The 26,270-nt window shown below is 34.1% G+C and overlaps 6 protein-coding genes and 2 non-coding genes across 8 annotated transcripts; 4 read left to right on the top strand and 4 right to left on the bottom strand.

The window, feature by feature from the left end:
* The first annotated feature begins 2,293 nt into the window (after positions 1 to 2,293).
* On the top strand, positions 2,294 to 3,742 carry LOC105650153 (phospholipase A1-II 1). The gene is made up of 2 exons (XM_012237032.4): positions 2,294 to 2,880; positions 2,988 to 3,742. Exons 1-2 carry the CDS (start codon positions 2,329 to 2,331, stop codon positions 3,657 to 3,659), a joined length of 1,224 nt encoding a protein of 407 aa, XP_012092422.2. The 5' UTR covers positions 2,294 to 2,328; the 3' UTR covers positions 3,660 to 3,742.
* Positions 3,743 to 5,646: 1,904 nt separating this feature from the next.
* Positions 5,647 to 5,728, top strand: TRNAS-AGA (transfer RNA serine (anticodon AGA)). The gene has a single exon. It is a non-coding gene; the product is annotated as a tRNA-Ser (tRNA).
* A 3,368-nt stretch (positions 5,729 to 9,096) lies between these two features.
* On the top strand, positions 9,097 to 10,793 carry LOC105649643 (adenylate-forming reductase 03009). The gene has a single exon (XM_012236352.4). The coding sequence runs from the start codon at positions 9,133 to 9,135 to the stop codon at positions 10,783 to 10,785; it is 1,653 nt and encodes a 550-aa protein (XP_012091742.1). The 5' UTR covers positions 9,097 to 9,132; the 3' UTR covers positions 10,786 to 10,793.
* A 3,200-nt stretch (positions 10,794 to 13,993) lies between these two features.
* Positions 13,994 to 15,678, top strand: LOC105649642 (adenylate-forming reductase 03009). The gene has a single exon (XM_089716662.1). The coding sequence runs from the start codon at positions 13,994 to 13,996 to the stop codon at positions 15,635 to 15,637; it is 1,644 nt and encodes a 547-aa protein (XP_089572788.1). The 3' UTR covers positions 15,638 to 15,678.
* A 237-nt stretch (positions 15,679 to 15,915) lies between these two features.
* TRNAT-AGU (transfer RNA threonine (anticodon AGU)) lies at positions 15,916 to 15,989 on the bottom strand. The gene has a single exon. It is a non-coding gene; the product is annotated as a tRNA-Thr (tRNA).
* Positions 15,990 to 16,939: 950 nt separating this feature from the next.
* LOC105649641 (GDSL-like Lipase/Acylhydrolase superfamily protein) lies at positions 16,940 to 19,044 on the bottom strand. Its single transcript, XM_012236350.4, has 5 exons — positions 18,751 to 19,044; positions 18,273 to 18,494; positions 18,028 to 18,176; positions 17,354 to 17,627; positions 16,940 to 17,258 (listed from the first exon to the last, which is right to left on the bottom strand). Exons 1-5 carry the CDS (start codon positions 18,983 to 18,985, stop codon positions 17,035 to 17,037), a joined length of 1,104 nt encoding a protein of 367 aa, XP_012091740.1. The 5' UTR covers positions 18,986 to 19,044; the 3' UTR covers positions 16,940 to 17,034.
* Positions 19,045 to 19,864: 820 nt separating this feature from the next.
* On the bottom strand, positions 19,865 to 24,193 carry LOC105649640 (pyruvate decarboxylase 1). Its single transcript, XM_012236349.4, has 7 exons — positions 23,298 to 24,193; positions 23,039 to 23,202; positions 21,659 to 22,220; positions 21,063 to 21,151; positions 20,847 to 20,964; positions 20,433 to 20,621; positions 19,865 to 20,245 (listed from the first exon to the last, which is right to left on the bottom strand). The coding sequence occupies exons 1-7, from the start codon at positions 23,775 to 23,777 to the stop codon at positions 20,075 to 20,077; spliced, it is 1,773 nt and encodes a 590-aa protein (XP_012091739.1). The 5' UTR covers positions 23,778 to 24,193; the 3' UTR covers positions 19,865 to 20,074.
* A 1,013-nt stretch (positions 24,194 to 25,206) lies between these two features.
* Positions 25,207 to 26,118, bottom strand: LOC105649639 (signaling peptide TAXIMIN 1). The gene is made up of 2 exons (XM_012236347.4): positions 25,699 to 26,118; positions 25,207 to 25,580 (listed from the first exon to the last, which is right to left on the bottom strand). The coding sequence occupies exons 1-2, from the start codon at positions 25,812 to 25,814 to the stop codon at positions 25,457 to 25,459; spliced, it is 240 nt and encodes a 79-aa protein (XP_012091737.1). The 5' UTR covers positions 25,815 to 26,118; the 3' UTR covers positions 25,207 to 25,456.
* Positions 26,119 to 26,270: the final 152 nt, after the last annotated feature.

Below are 26,270 nucleotides of genomic sequence, written 5' to 3'. Positions count from 1 at the left end.
TTGAGATAATAAATGATTCCGAGTGGAGCCCGCGGAAAAATATCGGTAGTAAAAGTAAAATAAAATTACTGTTACCACATATACCTCCAATAATTTCGTATTGGATATTGACGATGGAATCCACCAGAAATAATAACCACGATAAAAATTAAATAATTACCGTAAATGCCAGATGAAAAATAAGAACACTGAGATGTACGTGGTTCACCCTTCAACCGTTATGTGCTACGTCCACGGGATAAAAACTCCGAATAATTCTTCTATTAAAAATAGTAGGTACAAAAGAGATTACAAAATAGTGGTACTCTAAGTGTTTCCCAAAAAACACCCCAAAAATAATTTCCTCACTATTTTCTCTCTTTCCCAATTTTAGGAACCCTTTTCCTAAAATTCTATACATTCTATGTATTTCTATTCCTTCTGGTTTTTGTACGTTGAAAAGGGATTCGCTTACTAGAGAGGATTTGAGAGACCTGCATTAGCAATGCATGACTCTTCGCTTTGTCAAATGGCATGCCAACCTTTGAGTTGTTGGCTGCCAACCTTCGAAGGAAAAAAAAAACATGCTCCTTTTTTTTTTCTTTGTCCAAATTTGTGTGGGTCCCACATGTCGGAGGGACCCACAATACCACTCATTTTCTTTTTTTTTTTTTTTCAAATGTATGTGGGTCTCACATGTTGGAGCGACTCCGCAACAGCTTATGGACCAAATCAATACCAAGAAGAATTTTTTGAAAAAGTGTTCTAACTTTATCATTTTTTTTGTGTGTATGCATGGTAATAAATACTCTCGTTTTAAAAAGAAACCTTATAAAAGCTTCTGTATGTTCGGTGATATTTTGTACTCCTTTTATCTCCACTTTTTCCCCTTTTGAATTTCCTCTCTCCAAGTTAATTGAAAAGATTATTTGTCTTACTAGTATTTGAGGAACATCGTTAAATTTCCAAATTTTAAAATACTGACATTTTCTTCGAGTTTCTGATCCCTAAATCGCTGCAGAGATATTTTTTGATGAATCAGAGATGACGAGGAGTGAAGGAGATGAACATTATTTTGATACACGAGATGTAGGAGATTGATCATAATGTCTTGCCTATTGTATTATTCGATTAATTTCATATGTTCCCATTTACGTGCTGCAGTAGACTCCTCTCATGTTGAATTGAACAGTCCCTTGATAAATTATAATACATTAAAGAGCAAAAGCTAAGGGAGAGAAAAAAGAAATGTCCATTTTATTTCCTGAAAATAAATTATCTTGATTTATATTACGACCTTACTATGTTCTCTTTTTTGTTTGCACATTTTTGTATAAACCACCGAAATCCGAACCCTGTTATTAGGAATTGCTTAATCCGGCTCGGAGTTTAGTCACAGTTAAAACTCTTCATCCTTTCATGTGAGTGCGTTTAGTGAGTATCGAACTCGAGAGCTCTTTCTATACGCCTAGTCTGCGTTGCCAACTTAACCAATCCGTAAATTGTTTGTGCATGTGTTTCTACAATTAGGCTTGGTAGTATTCGCGTGAACCTTTCTTAATACTAACACAAAGCCATTTTAGATTTAGAATTGCTAATCTTATTAATATTTTAGTGATTATTTTATGAATCATTTTTTTCAGAATAATGAATCTAAAATTTTTGAAGGAGAAGAGATTGCTACTTGCTAGAACATAAATCCACTGTCTCTTGTGCTATTAGAAAAACAATCAATTTTTGAAGTTAGAGTATAAATAAGATTTTTTTTTTTTTTTTTGATTTGCAAATTCTTTAAACCCAGCATGGATGGTTGTCCGTTTTTGTTTTTGTTAATTCATATCAAAATCATTAACTAAGCATAAATGAGACAGTAAACCCTTTCCATTATCCAAACTCTAAGTAATATATATTCTATCATTTGTAAAAGTGCTGAAGATATATAATTTCTTCAATCACGAATTAATTTACGTGCAGCATTCCAAATTAAAGATATAATTCTGCAATATGTAAGTTAAAGTTCTGAAATATGGAAGCCATTTTTTTTATCAACGGCCATGTATGACAGCTCTCCATCATTTTGAAACTTCAAACTTGAAACGTGTGGGGGTAAAAGTAAGGTGGTCCCGACTCATTAGCCAACCAAAAAAAAAAAAAAAAAAAAAAAAAGAAAACAAGGTGCTTTAGCTAAAATAAAGATTCACGCAATGCACATGGCGATTAGGGTTTGTGATATTGAAAATGGTGAAGAAGAAGGAGCAGACACTCTATATAAACCATGCAAGCCATGCTTTGGAACTCACACTACTCAAAAACACTAAAAACCTTGTGAGATAGAAAAACAAAGAGATAATGGCGGGCATAGCATCAAACTGGAAGGTTCTTAGCGGCGAGAACAATTGGGATGGTCTTTTAGATCCCATTGATGATAATCTTCGTCATTATCTTATTAACAATGGTTTTTTGACTGCAGCTGCTCCGGCTGCTTTAAATGACGTGAAGCAATCCCCTGGATATGCTTTGTCTCGATATCCACCTGAGAATTACTTTTCTGAAGTTGGTATAGAAAAAGGCAATCCTTTCAAATACCAAGTGACTGACTTCTTTTACGGGAGATCAGAATTTGACTTTGGAGATTGGACGATAGCTGGCCTATCTGCTTATTTTGGGTTCGTTGCTGTAACCACAGATGAAGGGAAGATCGTTACAGGGAGAAGAGACATTGTGGTTTGTTGGAGAGGAACCAGCTTTACTATCGAATGGTTTAAGGATTTTGACCATATTTTCACCTCTGGTTCAGATTTGTTTCCTGACACCGATGCTAAAGTGCACAACGGTTTCCACAGTGTCTACACTACCTCTAAATCAGATTCAACTTACAATAAGAGGAGTGCTAGAGAGCAGGTGAATCTTGATTTAAGCTAGCATTGTACTATTTATATTAATTACTTTCAAGCCTTTAGGGCTCTAATAAATGCTGCTGCAATTGATGTTAATATTCCCAAATCCAGGTTCTAGCAGCAGTCAGGAGAAATGTGGACAAGTATGCAGCACTGAAGGAGGATGTGAGCATCACCATAACTGGACACAGCTTGGGTTCAGCCCTAGCAACCCTAAACGCAATGGACATAGCTTTCAATGGGTACAATAAACCAAGCGGATCAGACACTGGATACCCAGTTACCGCCTTTGTTTTTGCAAGTCCTCGAGTTGGAAACAAGGAGTTTCAAGATGTGTTCAACGGACTGCAAGATGCTGGTACTCTTCATCTCTTACGGATTAGAAACTATAACGATATTGTTCCTGAGCTTCCGCCAAAAATTTTAGACTTTACCTATGAAGACGTTGGTGTGGAGCTTTACCTTGACACAACCAAGTCACCGTACATAAAAGGCGAGAGTATTACAGAAGCACATGATCTGAACCTTTACATGCATGGAGTTGCAGGTTATCAAGGGAACGAGGATTTCAAGTTGGTTATTAATCTTGATATTGCCCTTTTGAACAAATATAACGATCTTTTGAAAGATAGCTATGGTGTGCCTCCTAACTGGTGGAGTAATGTGTTTAGACAAGGTATGATTCAATTCGATGATGGAACCTGGAAGCTTAATGACTATGTGCCTGATCCTCCAACTGATGATGATGCTGCTACTGTTGCTACAGAGAATGGAACCAAGTAATATATGAATCATATGTCATTATAATGTGACAGTGGCTAATAAATAAGAAGTGTGTGAGAAATAAAGTCCTCCTATCTGCATGATCTGCTATGCAGTGGATGGTTGGTTTTGTGCTTGTTGATCTAGTCTGATTTGCTTGTGCTTGCATTATATATGTATTGTATCTCGTTTTGTGTTTCTAATAAAAGATGATCAGTTCATCTACTTGCTCTAAATTCATCCCTTTCCAGCACCAAAAATTCAATAAAAATTAATTTATTGAATCATATATATGCTAGCTCCATATAAACATAATTAATTTTGATATTAGTGATAAACAAAAATTACTCTTCGCTGAGCTGGGGTTCAGTTTCTTTAAGGCTTTGTTGGTTCTTTTGCAGTTTTATAGTACGAAACTTGCTTTTATCTATTTCAACATTCAGAAACTTTTTATCTCTAGATCAAAAACAATTTAATTGCTTGAAAAGAAAATTTTGTATTTTATTTGGATTACACAAATTGGAAAGTATAGAAATTAATTAACAGCAACTATATATAGGAAACCAGACAAACAAACAACTTATTATACAGTCCTGGAAATCAACTGTTTATGATATTTAGGAGCAAATTAATTGAATATTAACTGAGAAACACAGCACAATTTAATAATAAATTAGTTTCCCAGAATCTATGATGCAGTTGGAGGATCTGGTCCAACTTCCAAGAGCCATCATCTTCTTGAACCATAGCTTTGTTCTCCTCTATATCCACCATTTAACTGGCACTGAAAATTCATCCTTTAAGCCATATAATGCCTTTTTACGAGTGAAATGTCTCTCCAATTCCTTTTCCTTTCCTTCATCCCTGCAATTGCATGAAGGTAAACTCCCAAATTATGTGGTATCTTGATAGAATCTTTCAAATCCGGTGACTTGGCAGTGTCGATTACCAATTCCTCTCCGACATGAACATACCCAATCGGAGGAAGATTAGGACGAGATCATGGGCATTAGTAATGCGTAAGAGACGAAGATCATTATTATCTCCGAGTCCTTCGAAGACCGTTTTGAGCCATGGTCTCCGACAGGAGGGGCTAGAGAACAGTATGGCTCTGACCGGAAATTGCATTCCATGCATGCACAGAACTTTCACCTGCCCAAATATTAATTTGACTATGTAGTATAGGACTTCTTTCTTTGGCGTCCACTTGCACTATTCAAGTGTTCATTGAGTCTTGGTTAAATATTAGATGAAAATGTTCATTAAGTCTTGCCTAATTTTTTTTTTTTTTTTTTGAAACGCAATAATAAAAGTAAAACATATTTTAATCGAAATTTTAGTGGCTAATGAATTATTTCAATAAGATTAAATTTTATTTTTTTTTATACATGGGAAGCCTAATGAGTTAAAATAATATTGTGGCTTATACAGTATGTCCTCGCTTTTGAATAATATTCACCAAATTTGCGATAATCTTTGTAGTGGAAAAGACTCAAACTTAAAATCTCTTACTTTTTACATCTTCTGCGAAAGGTAGGAAGACCAATCAGACCACACCTGATTAATATTAAATTAAATGTTATTGATAATGCATATGGACAATTTTTTTTTTTTTGAGTGGTATATGTGTATATGAACAATTTTGAAATCCAACGTACAATTATCTTGGTAAGAAATTTTCTCTATCTTTGGTATACTAATAAACCCAATCTCAATGATATTCCGGAATTATCCATGAGTAAAATTATAATTCTATTAGTTATTAAATATAATGCTTAATTTTATAATATATAAAAAAAAAAAGTTATGGCAAGATAACCGATGTAACAAACTGGAATATCAAATTTTTTTTAGAGGAAAAGAACGAAAAAATAATAATAATTATTATCGTCATTTTTTAAAATCACATAAGCATATGAGAAAAGAATATCCCATACATTTTTTTAACACTTCCATTGCATTAATACTAAATGATCCTAGTGTTTCGTTAGAATCACTTGAACGTCTCGTGGACATGCCGGAGTGGTTATCGGGCATGACTAGAAATCATGTGGGCTCTGCCCGCGCAGGTTCGAATCCTGCTGTTCACGTGTTAAATCGTTTTTCTTTTATTTTAAGACTGGAACTATTTTTAATTCTCATCGTAATCACGTGTTTTCAATTTATTTTTTATTATAACATTTTTAAATATGCAATTTCAAATATTTTGGTTACAATTAAAGTATAAGATAGAATTAAAATAATCAAATAAATGATACTCCTTGCATTTTAAGATTGAAAATATTTGATTTTTCATCATGATTACGTGTTTTCAAATTATAATTTTTTTTATAAATAAATAAATTATATTCCTTGCATTTTAAGACCGGAATATTTGAATTTTCATCATAATCGTGTGTTTTCAATTTTTTTTTACAAATTGATTTTTCAGTATAATATTTTTAAATATACAATTTCAAGAAATGTGATTACAATTAAAATATAAGATAGAACTAAAATAAAATCAATAATTTGTAGATCAAATTAATCAAATAAAAAATATAAATTAAAATAAATATCTAAAAAAAAATTAGAACTTTTAGACAATTTGAAATTTTGTTAAGACAAAAAGATTGTTTTCTTGTGTTTGGTTTAATTGTTGGGAGCTAACTAATTATTTTAACTTCCAATAGTTAAGTTTACTCATTTGATAAACTGCAAAAAATTCAAACGTTGTCACGATACATAATACCTAAATGATTTGTAATTTTCTAATGAGCTAACATTTTTCTGTTAACAACTAATCCCAAAGCTTTATTTTGGAATTTTTAACTTTTTCTATCAATTTATATTTATGTTATAATGATTTGTATTTTAAATTTTGTATATTTATGTTATATTTTGATTATATTAAACATCATGTTAAATATTATAATTATAATTATTTTTCAAATTAATATTTTTATTTGATTACTTTATTTATGATTATTTTAAAATAATAAATTATCATTAAATAAAATATTTACTATAAAAATTTTAATTAAATAACATATTCATCTTAAAAATAAAAACTAGCATATGATAATAAAAAAAATATGAACTTCTATGGTCATTTTGAATTTTATCCCTCAATGCAATTAAAAATAATTCAGGTCAATAATTTATTCTCAAGGAATTCACCTTCGTTTATTTTAAAATAAAATGATATTTTAACATTAAAAGTTAACAAATGACAAATATATTTTTAGTATATTAATATATTTTTAAGATTTAAACTCTGTTTAATAAAAATGAAAAACAAAACTATTTGTATTGAGCTCAAAGAACACATTCTTCTCGAACTTCTCATACAGTAAAACTTTGCCATCATCAAGTATTAATAAATTTATAGATGATCCCAAAACCTTCTAGACCTGTCAATGAACCTACAAAAACATCCCCAACAGGCCAACATGAACAAAGTCTACCATCAGCAGAAAATGGAATGAGGTTTTATGACCTAAAATACAAAACGACAAAAACTGCGTCGACCACCTTTGGAGGTGCCTCTAGTTTAAAGTCATCTGCAGACTTTAGACAAAGTCAACAATATTATATGTCTATTGAAGGGTATCAAAACGAGTCTAAGAAAGCTGATATTATTGCTGGCTTGTAGGAAAGAACATGCATGTGATCGGTTAATTGGTTTATAGTCCACAGAGTTTGTATTTGCTGGAGATGCTTTTTCAAGTCGATGAAGGAAAGACTTGGTCCAAAGTCAATACTTAATGATATAATTCATAATTATACAATTCCATGAACTCACGAAAATAGGAAGTATTCGATTCGACGTAAATTTGTGTACTCTACGTATAGCTGGTAATCCCTTAATTAATCATTTCAAATTAAGGAGATTAAGAGAAGGATCGACATGTATCATGTGGAGTTTTAATTTTATTTTTGTAATTAAGGGAAGGGATATAGAATAATCATGATCAAGTGTGATAAAGAAAATAATATGATTTCATTAATAATCACTTCAACGTGAAGTGAGTCATCAAAAAAATTAGAAACCCTATTTCCAAAGCGATAAACATTATCAAATAATATCGCAATTAACCAAGCTTCTACTCTATGCCAATCATTTTTTGACCGTCCAAGAAATTTTGTTGTATTGTTGAAGTAATTAAGTACAGAAATATTAATTGAGCTAACCGAATAAGTTAAGTTACAAATGGTGAATTGACCATTCACGCGGATGTTGAAACTTGAAAGTTTGAAATAGCTCGTCTTCGGTCTTGACCTATGGGTTTGTCACATTGGCTGAACGCGGGGTTCCGGTCTTGCTCAGCCATGTCTGTTTCAACGAGGTCAATGGGTTTGGAAGCTTATGAAGGACTTATTACTAGACAACCAAAACAAATTCCACCAATAATTTTCAATACTATTGCAAATTAATCCTTATAAACATTTCCTAAATTACATTAGCAACCTATATCAAACTTCAAATCCCTCAATAATCAAGTACTTTAGGTTTTTTTTTTTTTTTTTTTTTTATATTTCTGTATAAAAATTTTTGAAAAGCACATGCTAAATCCTTTCAAGGTATTATAATTAGACTGCTTATTTGATAAAATATGTTTTCTTTTTCGTTTGGGAATAATCCCAAAGAAATTCTGTGTGATTATAATTATTGAGGATGCTAATTTGTTCCATTTTGTTAGTTTGCTTTTTGTTATTTTAAAAGTCAAAAGCAAAAGGTGGTATTTTGTTGTTCTATAAGTGTGGTCATAAACTCGGTCTAGGCAAATCATTTGTTTTTTTTTTAGAAGAATAAAATGATATGATTAAACAATAACATTTCTAAGTTAGAATATCTTAATTTTTTGTATTAGTTTTCCATGACAAATCATTTTATTACTCAATAAATTTGCACTTTTTTTAAATCAAAATGGAATAACTTACTACTTTGGTCTAGCGGTTAAAGTGCATTAGGTCTTACCCTGGCGATCGCACCACCGAGTTCTGGAGTCGGCATCTTAGGGAGAATTTTAAAATATAATCGTTACTCGTTCCGAAAGGGATTAGTCAGAATATCTTTGGCAAAAAAAAAAAAAAAGGAATAACTTAGCAATCACAAAAATCATAATTAATGCACAATCAAACCTTTATTTTTATTCTTTTATTTTCATTCCTTCCGACTTAGACAGATGGGAACTTCCATTTCCTTCTTTAGACAGGCTTTTCAAGACTCTTTAATGTGCGTTCAATGCATTTTGCAATTTTTTTTTCCTTTTCCAGTTGTCTTAACTGGCCTGACTTAAAATAAAAAACCAAAAAGGATATAGTTTTGACTTTTCTTTGCAACTAATTAAAAACCAAAAGAATCTTTTTTTTTTTAAATAATAAAGGAAAACTAAAGAATAAAAAAAAAAATTCTTTTGCAATCCCTATAAATAGCATCTTTTTCCAGTTTCAAATACACAAGCCTAACTGAACATCTCAATCTAGGTCTACAAAATTCAGACAAAGAAAGATGCAAAGCCCAGTTAGGTTTTCGAGCTGCAGAGGAGTAGAGTTTGAAATCAAACCTCATCCTGATCCGTTTGCTTTTCCTGCACCCACCAAAGATGAGCAAAAAGGCAGCAGCAGCTTTTGGCTTTCTTTGTTTCAAGGCAACTCCTCCAGAATTTTCCCTTCTGCTGTTCAAAGGTCTGCCAGCCGAGCCAGTAGCCATTACTGTGATCTTGACTTTGAAAACGACCACCACGATGAAGAAGCCATCAGTTTACAAATATTAGAAGAAGGAAAAAAAGAGGAGAAAGAACTTAATGCAAACCCTCTTCCTTCTGCTAGTAAGCGAGAGCAACAGCCTAAGCCTGCTCGAAAGCCACAATCAAGACTGTCCATTATTCTTCTCGATCAAGGCTTGTTTACAGTTTACAAGCGGCTTTTTGTCGTTTCATTGACTTTAAACATAACCTTTTTGGTTCTTGCAGCCACTGGTCACTTCCAATATGCAAGAAACAGAGCTGCACTCTTTTCAATATGCAATATTTTTGCTTTGACGCTTTGTAGAAGCGAGGCCTTTCTGCGAGTTGTTTTCTGGCTTGTAGTTAAACTACTGGGAAGATCTTGGATACCTATCCCAATCAAGACTGCTACTACCTCTCTTCTTCAAAGCCTTGGTGGAATACATAGCAGCTGTGGTATTTCTTCTATTGCTTGGCTTATATATGCTTTAGTTCTCACTCTTAAGAAGAGAGACTATACATCCTCAGAGATAATAGGTGTAGCCTGCACCATTTTAGCACTTCTCTGCATATCTGCTTTAGCTGCATTCCCTCTAGTACGACATCTCCATCATAACGTATTTGAAGGACTTCATCGATTCGGTGGATGGACAGCTTTAGCTCTTGTATGGGTTTTTGTTATCCTCACTGTCTCTTATGACCCAATATCCAAATCCTATAGCAATGATTTTGGCTCCAGATTGATAAAAAAAGAAGAATTTTGGTTCACAGTAATCACAACATTTCTAATCGTACTTCCATGGGTAACAGTTAGACGTGTACCTGTCAAGATATATGCTCCTTCTTCAGGTCATGCCAGTATTATAAAATTCCAAGGAGGTGTTAAGTCTGGTATTCTTGGAAGGATTAGTCCATCCCCATTAAGAGAATGGCACGCTTTTGGAATAATTTCTGATGGGAAAACAGAACACATGATGTTAGCAGGTGCAGTTGGTGATTTCACCAAGTCACTAGTTTCAAACCCACCAAGCCACTTGTGGGTTAGACAAGTGCACTTCGCAGGCTTGCCTTATTTAGTGAATATGTTCGAAAGAGTTCTTTTAGTGGCTACAGGATCAGGTATTTGTGTGTTCTTGTCTTTTCTTTTGCAGCCTAGTAGAGCTAATGTATGCATGCTTTGGGTGACCAAAGGAGTAGATCAAAACTTTGGTAAAGAGATTAAAGAAATGATGAGTGGACATCCTAAAGACAAGGTAATTATACATGACACGGCTGTATTGGGTCGCCCCAATGTGGCTCAGATGAGTATTGATGCTGCTAAAAAATGGGATGCTCAAGCAGTCGTTGTTACAAGCAATCCTGAAGGAAGCAGGGATGTGGTTAATGCTTGCAAGGCTGCTGGTTTTCCTGCCTTTGGTCCTATCTGGGATTCTTGAATTTTATGCTGAGATCGATTGTATGATATATATATATATATATATATATATATATATATATATATATATATATATATATATTTTTTTAAGTCAGCTATTAAAAAATGGTAAAGGGACCTTTTATGGTCTATTGATCATAAAATTAATCCCAGAACATGTACTGCAATAAGGATTAATCCAAGATTGTTTGTCTCATGTTGCTACGTGTAGAATTAATAAATAACTGTTATTTGTTGCTCATATTGTGTTTCTTTTCGTGTTTTACTCTTTTCTTAACTGCATTGGGAATCAAATATCAGTTTTTTTTTTTTTTTTATATACAACAGGTGCTCTTAATTAGCTCATTGGGCTGAATTTAATCCTACTTAAATGGAGCCAGGTACATAAAGGGAAAGTATTACCACTGGAGATTTTTTCCATTCACAAAGATCGAACACACTTATTTAAGGGACACGAATTCTTTCCACTGAGTACCAGGCATGTTAATTTCAAAAAAAAAAAAAAAAAAAAAGATGTTTGTAATGGCAAAAAGGTTGTAGGTAAGTGTTTCCATGTTTGTTAAAAAAAAGTCTGAAACTTAGAATTCTTAACCCTTGTCTTAAATTGATGTTAACAAACTGTTTCGTTAATTGTTAAATGACCAAAATTCATTAATTAAATACAAGTAGTAGCTCGGATGGGAGACGAGACCCCGTAGGTAGGGTTAATGGGAATTAAAACTTTGCTCCTCATGGTCAAGGGCCTCCCACTACGCTCCGAACAAAGAGTTCCATCCGCGTAAGAAAGTTGAAGCACCTCATGGTACATATGGGAAAAAAAATCAGGTAATGTAAGTTTTGCATGCCAAAATGAAGTAACCATAATGATTCTTGATTACATTCTTCAAATATTTTATATTTCTAGTTTATATTTGTTATGGGTATATCATAACTTAATTTTCATTTTTATGAATATATAAATTAAATCTATTATGCATAAAAAAATTTTGTAATTTTTATATGTATCAAGATTTCAAAATTTCAGAACATGTATTTTCATATTATAAATATTTCTTTTTGCGCTATTTATTTTCTATATTAATATAAATGTTTTATAAGTATATTTATAAAGGATGATCCCAAAATAATAATAATAATAATAGTGTTATTGCATCTGGCCATTTTCGAAACTAGCAGTGGACTATGATCTGTACTGAAAAATCACAAAAGGATAATCGGTTATTTCATTTGGCCAGGTTATTGCAATGTTCCAACCGCCGATTACGTTAAAAAGAGTGAGCTCAGAAGGGAATTAATTAACAATTACAATCCTTTTCAACTAGTTAATTAAGAAAAGAATTATAAACAAGGAACCTAGCTAATATCAAAATCATTGCACGTCATTTGCAATCTTCAGGCTACCACGTTCAAGACGTTCATTCTTTTTCCTTTGAAAAAGAATTTAACTTGACAGGACTATGTCTATGGCTATGGCTAGTTTCTTTTCTCCAAAAATTAAAAAAAAAAAAAAAATGTAAGGACTAGGTCTACGACAATTACTACAAAGATCATACGTGAAGAGTGATGATTGTGTGTATATATATATATATATATATATGGTAGTGAAAATTTCATTGATCATCTTCTGTTGTGATGATGGAAGTATATTAATTAAGCTATTCAAGGCTGTAATCGAATAAAAAAATTATATTGACATGGAAATTATTATTTTCTCATAAATAATTATTAAGTTTTTAATTAAATGGTACTCAAGCATTGAATATTTTTTTCTTATTAGTACTTGCGTATAGAAATTATGATTTGAACTAGAAGGCACTCTCCCATTACGGCAGCATAACTTTGACCGACCCATCAAAGGATATAAATGGCTTATTTCTAGATAATATTTTTAGAGTTCCATACCTTATATTTTTTTTATGAAATTCTTGTCTTTCTTTCTTTTTTTTTCTCTGAAAAAAAAAAAATTGAGCTACTGGGTTTTGAAAACGGATGAATAGTTAATAGCACTTTTTTTTTTCTTTTAATAGCACATATCCTTCACTGGGTTTTGCTAAACTTTATGCTCAAGCTAAGGTAATTAGTTAAGGAATAAGAATTCTTAATTAATTAGGTATTCAAAAATCACAAACAAAGAAATTATACAATCAAATACGCAAGTCGGGAACAATTGGCTCAGAACTACAGAGAGATGAATTTAGACGGCTGACATTACATCGGGTTTTTTTTTTTTTTTTTTTTTTTTGTTAAATATTTACTGATAATATGACAGAATTAGTCAATGATTTAGCATTCTGTGATTACAAGCAATTAGCTGATTAAACTCATGCATTGGCCATTGATGATCAGATAAGCCGTAGACATTTCATTAGTGATGTAAGTGAAATCATTATTTGTTTTCCTCAGAAAGATTCACCTGACAATGTTTGGATAACTTCTTGTGATGACTTAGACCACCAAAGGGCTTGTTATTTCTTAGGCCGTTAGCCATTCTACTGGAACTACTGGGCGATTACTTTCCAATAAGAAGCCGAGTAAAAATGAGATCGGAAGAGTCCCTTTTTCTTATTAAATAAAAACCCCGAGTTTGAGCGTTGGTTGTAGAACATCTTTAAAATTTGATAGGCAGCGGTAGACTTATCTGGCACCGGATAATTTATTTTAAATAAAAGTGAATTACCTCACATAAAATGTTCCTAAATAGTACGAAAATCAACCTTTTATCTTATACTCCAAAGTCCGATGCAGTCTTCTTCATGTTACTGTGATTTGGCTTTGTCATTTGAAATTATTTAGACCTAATCAAATATGACAATTTAGGAAACTTTCAGCCGGCATTATTGTGAGCTTGGTCTTGAATCTTTCAAAGTTAATTGTGTTCTCTTTCTATACAGTATTAACTTTGAAAGTACTTGCAGACTGCTTAAATGTGTTGCCACTGTATTTTTAAGTTCCAAGTTGCATTCTCAACTCTCCTGACCTAATAAAAAAGGAAGAAATAGTATTAGTTTTGACTTTTTCCTTGCACTGAGTGACGATATTTAAAAAATAAAATAAAATTAAAGAACAAAAAAATAATATTCACAAGCTCTATAAATAGCCAACTTTGCAACCATTAACTACACAAGCCACAGTACTGAGCATCCCAATCTTTTTTACATACAAATCATTCTTCGCCTACAAATCCTAAAAGAAAACGTGAAAACCTTACCATGCAAAGTCCGGTGAGGTTTTCAAGTTGCCGAGGAGTGGCGTTTGAGATCAAACCTCATTCTAATCCATTCACTCTTTCACCAGTCCCAGAGGAGCCAACCGGTAGCAGTAGCTTTTGGTTTTCTTGGTTTCAAGGGAACTCCTCAAAAGTGTTCCCTTCTACTACTATTCAAAGGTCTGTGAGTCGAGCTAGTAGCCATTTCTGTGATCTAGAGGACGATGAAGATGAAGATGACATCATTTTCCAAATATTGGAAGAAGGAAAACAAGAGGAGATCAAAGAATTTACGCCAAACCCACTTCCTTCAGCTAGTAAGCGTGAGCAAGCTCCAAAGCCTGCTCGAAAGCCAGAATCAAGACTGTCAGTTATACTTCTCGATCAAGGCTTGTTCACTGTGTATAAGCGGCTTTTTGTCGTTTCATTGACCTTGAACATTACCGCTTTGGTTCTTGCAGCTACCAGCCACTTCCCATATGCAAGAAACAGAGCCGCTCTATTTTCTATAGCCAATATCCTTGCTTTGACGCTTTGTAGAAGCGAAGCCTTTCTGCGAGTTGTTTTCTGGCTTGCAGTGAAAGTATTGGGAAGGTCTTGGATACCTCTCCCAATCAAGACTGCTACTACCTCTCTTCTTCAGAGTCTCGGTGGTATACATAGCAGCTGTGGCGTTGCTTCCATTGCTTGGTTAATATATGCATTAGTTCTCACTCTTAAGGACAGAGAAAACACCTCCTCAGAAATAATAGCTGTAGCCTCCACTATTCTATCACTTCTCTGCTTATCTGCTTTAGCTGCCTTCCCTTTAATACGCCACCTGCATCATAACGTATTTGAAAGGACTCACAGATTCGCTGGATGGATAGCTCTCGGCCTCCTATGGGCCTTTGTTATACTCACCATCTCTTATGACCCAAAAACTAAATCCTACAGCAGCGAACTAGGCTCCAGGTTAATCAAACAACAGGAGTTCTGGTTTACAGTAGCTATTACAGTTCTAATTATAATTCCATGGGTGACTGTTAGACGCGTACCTGTCAAACTATCCTCTCCTTCAGGTCATGCCTCTATAATAAAATTCCAAGGGGGAGTAAAATCCGGTATTCTTGGAAGGATTAGTCCATCGCCATTTTCCGAATGGCATGCTTTTGGAATAATATCTGATGGGAAAACTGAGCACATGATGTTAGCTGGTGCAGTTGGGGATTTCACGAAGTCTTTAGTCTCAAACCCACCAAGCCATTTGTGGGTTAGACAAGTGCACTTTGCAGGCTTGCCTTACTTGGTGAATATGTACGACAGAGTTCTTTTAGTGGCTACAGGTTCAGGTATTTGTGTGTTCTTGTCGTTTCTTTTGCAGCCAAGCAAAGCTGATGTGTGCGTGCTTTGGGTCGCCAAAGGAATAGAGCAAAACTTTGGTAAAGAGATTAAAGAAATGATGAGCGGACATCCTAAAGACAAGGTAATTGTGCATGATACGGCTGTTTTGGGTCGGCCTAATGTGTCTCAAATGAGTGTTGATACTGCTAAAAAATGGGGAGCTGAAGTAGTCATTGTTACAAGCAATCCTGAAGGAAGCAGGGATGTGGTCAATGCTTGTAAGGCTGCTGGTATTTCTGCCTTTGGTCCTATCTGGGATTCTTGATTTCAATATTGAGAGAACAGTTGTATTATATTTGTTGTATTATGGAACCCGATCAAATAATCTCAGCACAAGCGCTGCAATCAGATTGTGTGTCTCATGTTGCTACTCAATTAATAAATTAATTGTTAATTGGAGTTCAGATCATGTTTCTTAATTTCTTGTTGCCCTGAGACACTCAAGTCAAGGGAGAGATGAATGATGGCGGAAAAAAAAAAAAAGGTAAGGTCTCATGCATTAACTTTGGTTCAGAGTACTAAAAAACTTCATAAAAATTAAATTGCTTTCGTTGAGAATCGAACTCAAGACCTCCCGCTTACTAAACGGGTGCTCTAACCAACTGAGCTACGAAAGCAATCAATATTAAATTGCCATTTTACATATAAAAACTTTAAACGAAATTCGTTGTTCGTTACTTTATTTTAGCTAAATTTCACAATTGGTTTTTAATTCTGTGTTTAAGCTTTCACAATCCTCTTCACTTTAACAATTTTTAGTGTTACAATTATATTATATATTGTTTAAATTTACAAAAGTACTGTTACAATTATATTATATATTGTTTAAATTTACTAAAGTACGTGAAGTTTGATAAATAAAAATTAAAAATCAAATAAGAGAATTCATTATTGGCTATAATAAAAGTTACTCAAGAACTCTATATATGAATAATATATGATGAGAACCCAAAAAGAAAAACAAAGATGTGAAAATGACTAAGCTATTCTACCTTGATTTCCTCATTTATATATTTGAAATTAAAATGGATTATAAGAACTTAAGTGGATAATTAGACCATTTCCACTTATTTTATATGTCTAATGATCAACTATATTAGGCCTGCTATCAATCCTTACGGCACGCAAAATTAGGCCCAGAAAAGCAAAATAATGCGAACGAAGTGGCAACAATACAGTTTTGAAAGCCCACATATGTACATATAAACGCTGTAAGAAATGGACTTCTTAATCAAAATCTGATAGATGACACCTACTCCAATTGGCAAATCCTCATGCCTTGCGACATATATAGCTACTTCAATTTTTCTCTTTTTTGTAATTTCTATAACCTATATATGGTTCTTATTTCTACCCAAAATGGGTTTGTATTGCCCCTTTTTGGCTGAGCTGCCGCTTAAAACGTAATTTATGATGGTGTATTTAAAAATAAGTTTATAATTATTAAGTCTGCTTAAATTTACAGTATTTCGTGCATGTCTGTAAGATATCTCTTGTATATAGTATCTCATGAATAAATAAATAAACAAATTCTGCAAGAAATGGACTAGAGGTGCAAACTGAGAAGGACACAAGAAATTAAGAAGAACTCCATTAATTAGATAATCATATATCCTTTTTATTTGTAAATATGACAAACCATGAAACTAATCGATGGAGTTATTAAAGGGGAAATTTCGTAAGGGGTGGTGTAGAGAAAGAACCATTGATCAAACCCATAGCTATAATCCGATAGGCAGCTTCTGTCAAGTGAATTCCATCCCAGTTTGCGTAAGTAGAAGGATTAACACATGCTTTTGAACCTACATGACCACATCTTGCAAAATTATTGAAATTGTAAGATCCACCCCCTCCACAGCATGCTGTGAGGACCCCATTGTAAAATCCTGCATGCATTAATCGTTAATGCTTACCCTGTTATAGTTAATCAATAGGTTACAGAAGTGTTCGTATAATATGTGAATCTTGAATTTTCACGTACCGTAATGTTTTGGTGAGTGATAGAAGCGCTTGGCTGCTCCATAATAATCAGCATAAATGATTCTTGCATTTGGATACTTGTTTCTTAGGGTTTCCAGAGCTCCTTTGAGCTGGTTGTTATGGTACTTGGAGAAAGAATTGTAAGCTTTCAAACACCCGTTTTTATCATAATCTGCTTTGTTAGGGCTTTGAAATAAGGTCAAATATACAGCAGAGCATCCTATTGGTAAGTTCCCTGGCACCATCAATTCTACTGCACCTTCTTCTATCAATACCTAAACCCAATAACGTTTCCAACAAATATATAGAAATTGTATTAATAAGATGCAATAAATTGAAATCTTACTAGCAGAATTATATATTTGAAATGAGAATTCAATCTTTGAATTCAGTAAAAAAAAAAAAAAAAATTGTAATCCCAGAGGTAGATTTAGGGTACGGGGCAGTGGGGGCACTTGCTTCCTTGATTTCATACCCCTTAGTTCATAGTTCTTTACATTTTAGTCTATGTATTACATTAATTTAAATTTATTTTACCATGTTCCTATCTTTTACCTCCACTGAATTATTATATTTATATACTGTCTCATTAATTAAATTTTCTGGATCTGGTCCTGTTTGATCGCATTAATTAACCTATATACGTATACATTAATGTACCATGTCAAGACTTACAGTGATAGCTTTGGTGATTGCTCCAACAACCAATGGTACAGAAGCTCGAAGTTGTTTAATGCTTCCACCCACAAAAAATGGATAATTATAGTCGTTCCCACCGATTTCTCCCACAACAAATAGTGATTTTTTGAAGTAATTGTCACATTCTAGTAAAAAGAGGACATTCAAGAAAAAAAACAGTCAAGTGAACATAATAATTATAAATTAATGGAGTGTGAATATTAGGTTTTTGTCACTGTCACCTTGTTTAGTAGTGCAAAGAGAAGTCTTCAACTCCTTGAACCAACCAAGCTGTATACTCAGTGAATCATTTGTCCACAAAACTTGGCCAATTTTTTTGTCATAAAAGAATTCAGAACTGAGTGCCGTAGCTCCGGCAACCGCAAAATTCACCCCGTCTCGGAAATTTTGGCCTTTGCCAAGCCCTAGATAGGGTGGCAAATGTGGCAATCCAGACGCCTCGGCTACATTAAATTCCAACAGCACAGAAATGTCATTTATCATGCAAGGGAAAGATTTACTTTACTAAGTCACAATTTGTGCAAATAAATGTATAAGTGTCTTGCTTTTTAATGGAAAAAAACGTTAAACGTGCATGAATCGTCTTTTTTAAATAACAATCAACTGTTGATATGAAAGTAATACACTCAATACAGATAAATGTGAGAATATATTTTGGCCATTTCGAACAGAAAAAAGAAACCATAGTTTTGGATTTACCAATGAAATCGACCACTAGACGTCCGTCAGAGCACCTCCCTGTTGGGTGCCGGAAGTAGGTTTCACCATAGGGTAGCTTTCCTATGACTGGAAAAGCTAATGCACCAGAAAGAAGGAAATTTCCAGTGTCACTAAGAGAGTCACCAAAGTTAAAAATTGAGTCATACTTCAAAGGATTTGTAGAGACAATTCCAATGAAGCATAAAGCAAGGCAAAGGATCATAAAATTCCTCATGATGCAAGAAATTTTGCGAAAAATGGATTCTTTTTCTTTCTTCTTAACGTGATTAGATGGAAAGTTAACTATATATTGTATCTTTAACGTTTGAAAGCAACTTCTACCCAATTTTGCACCTCTTTCTTTATGACTTGCCCACATATGCATACTCTTGTGACTTCTCTTAAATTAGTGTTTTCTCAAGTTGCTGATACATCAAATTTCTATTCATAAATTTGCTAATTTCTATGTAGAGATCTCGATCTAGTAAGCAATTGCTTAAATAAAGTAATTTGATGGATTCACCTTATCTTTGTTTACTGTCTACAAAAGTGTGCTATATACAAGTAATTTGATGGATTCACCTTATCTTTGTTTACTGTCTACAAAAGTGTGCTATATACTTATTCGATATTGTGATTTTTTTTTATTTTTTAATTTTCGTGATTGGAAAAGGAAAGGTATGGGAGTTGAACCACACTTTTAGTTCATATTAAACTTTGATTATATTAAGAAATAATAATGGGTGGCATGATATAATTTTTAAGTAACATTTGACCAATTATTTATTTATGCAAAACATTTTTCTAAATTGATTATATATTTGACTGCAAATGTTACTTGCTACAAGTTTTCTACTTGGAAAATGGCAACCATTTCATTTTTCTGGCCATGAACTAAGATTTAATTATCTAACCCAAATAATTAAATTAACATTTATATTTATCATTATGTGGCAATATGTTTTGGGCCAGGCTTCCATGTGTCACAGGTGAGCATAACAGTTGGTCAGTCATTAGTTAAGGTCGTTGAGCTGTAACAAGTGTCAGAAAATTGACCATGTACAGCTAAATAGTATTTTGGAATTCATATCTCACAGAAGACAACAAAATAGTATTTTGGATCACATTGAATTCTTTTCCTCTAACATGCTTAAAGCCATAAAATTTAATGTACATGATATTATGGTTACAATCACCCGAAGGGTCTCATATAAAACAAGGCAATTCCAGCTTTTCTCATATTTCAAATTCTGATTTAGAACATGGAACCAAGACTTGGATTTCCAATCTGCTTATTTATGAACTAGTCTAAAGCATCAAAAAGTTATTGTGGATTTGGAGGACGGCTGTTAGCTGCAGAAACTCTGGATCCCCATTCCAGCAGCTCTTTACTAGTATCATCCTTGTGCACCAAAACTTCGATGAAACATAGAGAACCCTTTTGTTCTCCAGTTGCTGTTGCAATTGCTTCTCTTAGTTGTTCCTCTGTTCGGACCTGTATCAACACTGAATCCATCAGTCCCTCTCAAAGCAAATAGCCATTGTAGTATTAAAACAAGCAATGTGAATAGAGAGTAGCTCTCATAATTTTGCAGATTCCGATGCAAGGAATAAGTAAAAGACACAGATGCCAATGTCCTAATCATATGATAAAATATGGACCTTTATTGAACTATTCTAACCTTTGCTGTCCAGCATTTGCCTTCATCATTATGGATTGCATTGACAAGGCCAGTGTAATCCCAGTTCTTTATTACATTGTAGGGGCCATCGTGAATCTCTACTTCAATTGTATAACCCCCATTGTTAATGAGGAATATTATAGTCTTTTGTCCCAATCGAATCATTGTTGAAATATCCTGAGCCGTAACCTGAATAAGGAGAAAACAATTTACCACACCTTACACCTTAGCAATTTGTTAGTCACATGATAGCACAGAATTCAATGTTAGTTGTCATGATGGCAGTCATATAGACCTCTGCAGTTCGTGTATTCTTCTTCTTCCCATTATGTTTTATTTCTTTAATGCTATATCATGGTGAAGTTGTGCTTATCAACATAAATTTGGTATGAAAATGTTAATAATATCACTCACCTGGAAACTTCCATCACCAATGCAAGCAATCACGCGCTTCGTTCTGGCTGCCTGAGCATATCCAAGAGTAGCACCAACTGACCAGCCAATAGATCCATACTGCATCTGGAATTCATACCTGAACAAATTGTTCATAAACAATTGCCAGCCTTTTAATGACAAATAAGAAGAAAAACATTCAAATTTTACAGCTCCCCCGGTTACTAAATTACTTACCCACAATTCTCCGGGAGGCGGAGTTTCTGACAGTTGAACCATGAATCTCCAGTTTCCGCAATTACAGCAGTGTCCCCGCTTAGCATTTCCTTATTCATGTTCAAAATCATTTAGGAAATTGACAGTTGTGAGGCACACTTAGATAGCACATAAAATATCAATTATGAAGGAAGAATGCCACTTGGTAAAATTTTGCACTATCAGGCTCTTTGGACGTTTCAGATTTTCTACTCTTTAAACCCATACTCGAGTAAAAACTGGCAATTAATATCGTTAAATTGATTAGCCTTGCATTAAGATTTAGGAAGATGAGCTCATTAAAGAACAGAATAATAAAGGATAATATGGGTAGAACTAGAAGACCTAGAAAACAACCGTATAAGGATTTACCCCTTTATACAAAAAAGAAACAAAGAAAAGAAGTAAAGGCAACTGGTAAGACATGTGTTTGGACTCTTGCTAAGAATAAGCGGCATATGTTACCCCTCCTATGCCAAGAAAATCAACTGAGAGGCCTAGCAACCATTTCTATGGTCATACAAATTATAAACTTTAATATAATCACAAGATTAGCAAGACTATTTTACGTTGTGTACCTGAATGTGCTTGAAGAGTACATTGACCCTAAGAGGTTCATCTTTCTCACTCTTCAGAGGGAGACCTGGAGGGACAAAGATACGTCGGTAATTTTCCATGGCGGTGCTATTCTTCCTCAATTTCTTGGCCAATGCACTTAAAAATTCAGTCATAAAGACCCAGCCAAAGGAAGGACCATTGCCAATAGCCACACGATTAGCCTGCACTATGACCGCTTTTTCCTTATTGATCAGCAAGGAGTATCCGACAGAGCTGTAGTCATTGAATATAGGACCAATAAAAATATAGGCATCAGCAGACTCCACTATCTCCCCACAAAAGCTTGTGCTAACAGCACCCCAGTAAGTCCCAATGAAGTGTGGATGATGCTCTGGCACTAGCCCTTTACCAGAGGGCATAACAGCAACTGGGTACCCACTGGCATCCGCGAGCTCTACAAAGGCCTTCTGCGCCTTTGCCACCCTTAATTTGGGTCCTGCTACGATGACAGGTTTCACAGCTTTATTCAGAAATGCAGCAGTTGCTTCAACAGCTGCCTCTAATCCCAACTGGTTGCTTACACTGCATGAGAAAATTGAAGGAAAACCACCTTAAATTATTTAAATGTAAGTATTAAATGTACATTATGATATTTAAGAAAGGATAAGCCAAAACACATCACACTTCTACTTTCCCGGTTTAGTAGAATTAATTGAAGAAATTGCAAAAAAAAAAATGCAACAGGTATAATCTAAGAGTTCAAATGTGAGTGTAATGCATCAACACAAAGCAAACTGAAAATCAGCTAAGATGATGATTTGGTCTCATATATATGTTCATTGCAAAGGCTAAAACTAAAAGTCCTACATCATACTCATAACTCTTGCAATAAAAAGTTAAGACGGGGAAGTTCAACAACAAAAGCAGTAGATGCCAGAATGTGATTATCCTTGAATGACCAACTGGAAATGATCATTAACAGAGTTGTCATTTCAAAGGTTTTGTTCGTTGTAAAAGACTAGATGGACCTCTTACATTCGTCGTAAAAGACTAGGCCCCTGATTAGTAGAGAAACATCATCGTTATGCAATAATAAGTAGGTTCCACAAGGCTATCCAGGATATTTTTAAATAATCAAGCACATCCAAATTTTAAAAAAAAAAAAATGTTACCAACTCGAAGAGTTCAAAAAACCTTAAGCAAGTTGATGACACGTTCTTGTTATTGTCTACTCTAAAACCAGCCACTACACTCTTAACATATCATGCCACAAATTACAAGCCTATCATTAAAGTTATACTTTCAACCAAACCAATCAAATTGTATTAACGTTCACCAAAAACCAAACGCCGCCACAAATTCCAAAAACAAGAAAATCATAACGAGATAGAAAGGCATACTTAGGAGCAAGACAGAATGGAACAGGTTCCCTAGCGAAGGTTGGATGAGGAATTCCAGGCAAATTACAACTTATGCTAATATAAGCAGGCTTGCTTTCCTTCAAAGCAGTAGAAATTGCAGTGTCAATCTGCTCATGCGCATCATCCAAGTTGTTCACTACTGCCTGCAACATTACCACCATCATGATCACTATCACCACATAGTGTATATACCAATACTAACATAAACATGTATTGTGTATATGTAGATCATACTTACTTGAAAACAGGTGACTGTCTGGAAGCACCTGAGCTCCTGACTAAAATCAGGCAAACCAATAGTGTGATGCAAAATTCTGTTAGTCCCATAATCATTAGAATTAGGACCACCCACAATACAAATCACAGGCAAATTCTCACTATAAGCACCAGCAATTGCGTTAAGCACACTAAGACCACCAACAGTGAAAGTCACTACACAAGCCCCCACGCCTCTGGCACGTGCATACCCATCGGCAGCATATCCGGCGTTCAGCTCGTTGCAGCAGCCGACCAAGTTCAGCCCGGGCTCTGCTATCAAATGATCCAAAAGCGTCAAGTTGAAGTCTCCAGGGACCGAGAAAACATCACTGACGCCGATCTCCACCAATCGCCGAGCCAAATGGCGGCCCAAAGTGCCACTGCAGGTTTTACCTGCTACAGAAGCCGGTACGGAGCTCGGTTGAGCAATTGATCCGAGTTGATTGGCAGCTTCCATCATGAAATAGCAACGAAAATGTTGAAAAAGACGTTAACTTTAGAATATGGGGTTTATGACAGAAATGAGAAAGTCGAACCTTTGTAGGTTCTGAAGGGTTTTGGTGTGATAAATATAGGTTTTGAGATATGGGCTTGTTGAGCAAAGACTGAAAGAGAAGGAAAAGTATTGGTTATGGTTTTGAAAACCATGGGCAAATGGTATAAACCAAGATTGAGGTAGAACCTTGAAATGTGCAAAATGGTAAAGTGAGTGATAACTAAAAGAAATAAGAAAAGTCATCGGCTGAATGTGAAGTGGACCTTTGAAAAAAAACCAAATTGGATTCTTGGAGCTGTTTTGGTTTTGCCGTAGGTTTCTGCAGTTGGATCAGTAGCTTGATTAGTCTTCAATTAATTAATAGTATAATTTGGAAGACAGATGTGAAGGCATAATACATGACAAACCAACAGAGCAGTCTGGTTTTTCAAATCAGTAAGCAAAAAGGAACAATACTTGACCACTTGCGAGGTTGTTTTTTTGAAATAATTGTTATTTAAGAAAGAAAAAAGGAAAAAAAAAAAAAGCTATAAAATGGAACTTTTCATTCAATTTGTCCTTTGAATTCACATTTTGAGCCTAATTTAGCTAAAAAGTCTTTAAATTTATCTAAATTCTCACATAGTTTTGCCTAAATTTAGCTTTTTAGAGCAAATTACATCCGATTTACAAGTTTAAAGGTAATTAGAATTAAAAAGTCACATTTTTATAGCTTTTTTTTTTTTTTCTAAATAACAAATTCAATTTTATTCCTTATCTTTTCAGATTTATTTATTCCTGATGTAATAATCCTCATTCCTTGCATATCCAAATTTGGAATGTCCCTTTCTATCTCCAGCAGAGCAGGCAGCAGGGGGACAGAGTTGCAGATATAGGAATGGGTAAATTGGTTACCTTACTTAGCTTTGCATATAACATATTGCATTTTGAATAAAATCGACATTTTCTTGTTTTTCTATTTTTGTAATATTGTGAATAGAACCGTCTTTTGATTTAATTTAATGATTTGTCATCCATTTAAAAATTTTCCATTTTGTAGGGACCATCAGGCATGTGCTTTCCATTTTGTGTGGACCAGTAGTAGGCATGTGTTTTCCTGTGACCTACTTGAGGCCTGACTCATGCAAATAATAAAATAAATATTCTTTTAATTATTTAACCTAATTGATCAAACTGGGCTAAACTCTAGCCGAGAATTGAAGCGGAATGGATAAGAGCGAGTCAAGTTGGGCTTTTGTTGATTTTAAGGCCCATTAAGCCAGTTTAGCTTTTTCAATGATTTTCTTTAGCCCCTTCCTTAGATGATATAGAAAACTGTGAGGTGGCCATAAATTATGGATGATACCAAATTATGATGATATATATATATAATTAAATAATGGATGACCAAAGATAATTAAAGGAAACTGTGTTTCCAATCTCTGCAAACACATAATTTAAGAAACCTCAAAAATCAAAAGTTCAAATGAACTTGTACAAAGGAACAATCCAAGATGATTAACATGAAAGAACAAAAAAAAAAAAAAAAGTCAACCATTCCGCATCCCAATACCAAAGGAATAGGCAATCCAATGGTAATTAAAACAAGAAATGAATCTAAATAAAATGAGATATATACTCTTTAAAAAGAAAAAATAAAAACCCTAACAAGGAATCTTGGAGGTGAACCACTTCATGATAAGAATGGGAGCCTTGATCAGTCCCAGTGCGAACTCAACTATCAACGTCACGCAAAAGCAGCATGGGCATATGCAACTCAACACCAACCTGAAAAAAGAAAACATAAAAACAAGTATTAGTTTAATTTTCTATCTTGTTTATGTAAGAAATCGAAAAAAGAAAAAAGAGAGAAAGAGAGAGAGATGTATATATGATAGAAACTAACCCAACAATCCACACAACAACACCAACAAGAGAGATGAGTAGTGAGAGAAAGGCAAAAGGAAGGCCTAAGAGAAACCCTAAAGGCCTGCATTCACAATCTTCGCCACAGCAACACATGGTTTGTTTCTTGTTTCTTGTTCTTGTTCTGGTTGGTTGGGGCAGCCTCTGTTCTGTTGTAGAGAAAAACTGTTGGAGAGAAAAACGAGTAGAGGAACTTTGACGGAGTAAACAAAAGAAAAGAATATCAATAAGACAACAAGTAGAAAGAAAACGTGTATTATATAATGCCGTTTAAACGACGATAAAAGCCAAAGTCTATAATATTACAAGGATGGATTACCAACCAATACCGACTTCCCAAGCAACTTCCGTCACTCTTCCATGGAGTTTTTTTTTTTTTTTTCCTCTCCAATTTGGACTTGGATTTCTCATTTATCTATCAAGATATTTTTTTTTTTTAATTCAAACTAGGAATGACATGAGCATAGGCTGAGCTGTTTTATGTCTTATCCTGAAATAAGGGATGATTTCAATTAGTAATTACTAATCGATAATTACTAAAATCATGCAGCC

This window comes from Jatropha curcas, chromosome 11, assembly GCF_041381405.1.
Source record: "Jatropha curcas cultivar XTBG-Jc1 chromosome 11, XTBG_Jcur_1.0, whole genome shotgun sequence".
In the NCBI taxonomy this organism is placed as follows: Eukaryota; Viridiplantae; Streptophyta; class Magnoliopsida; order Malpighiales; family Euphorbiaceae; genus Jatropha; species Jatropha curcas.
The sequence above is the reverse complement of the archived record's forward strand: the minus strand, read 5'-3'. Positions and strand labels throughout refer to the sequence as shown.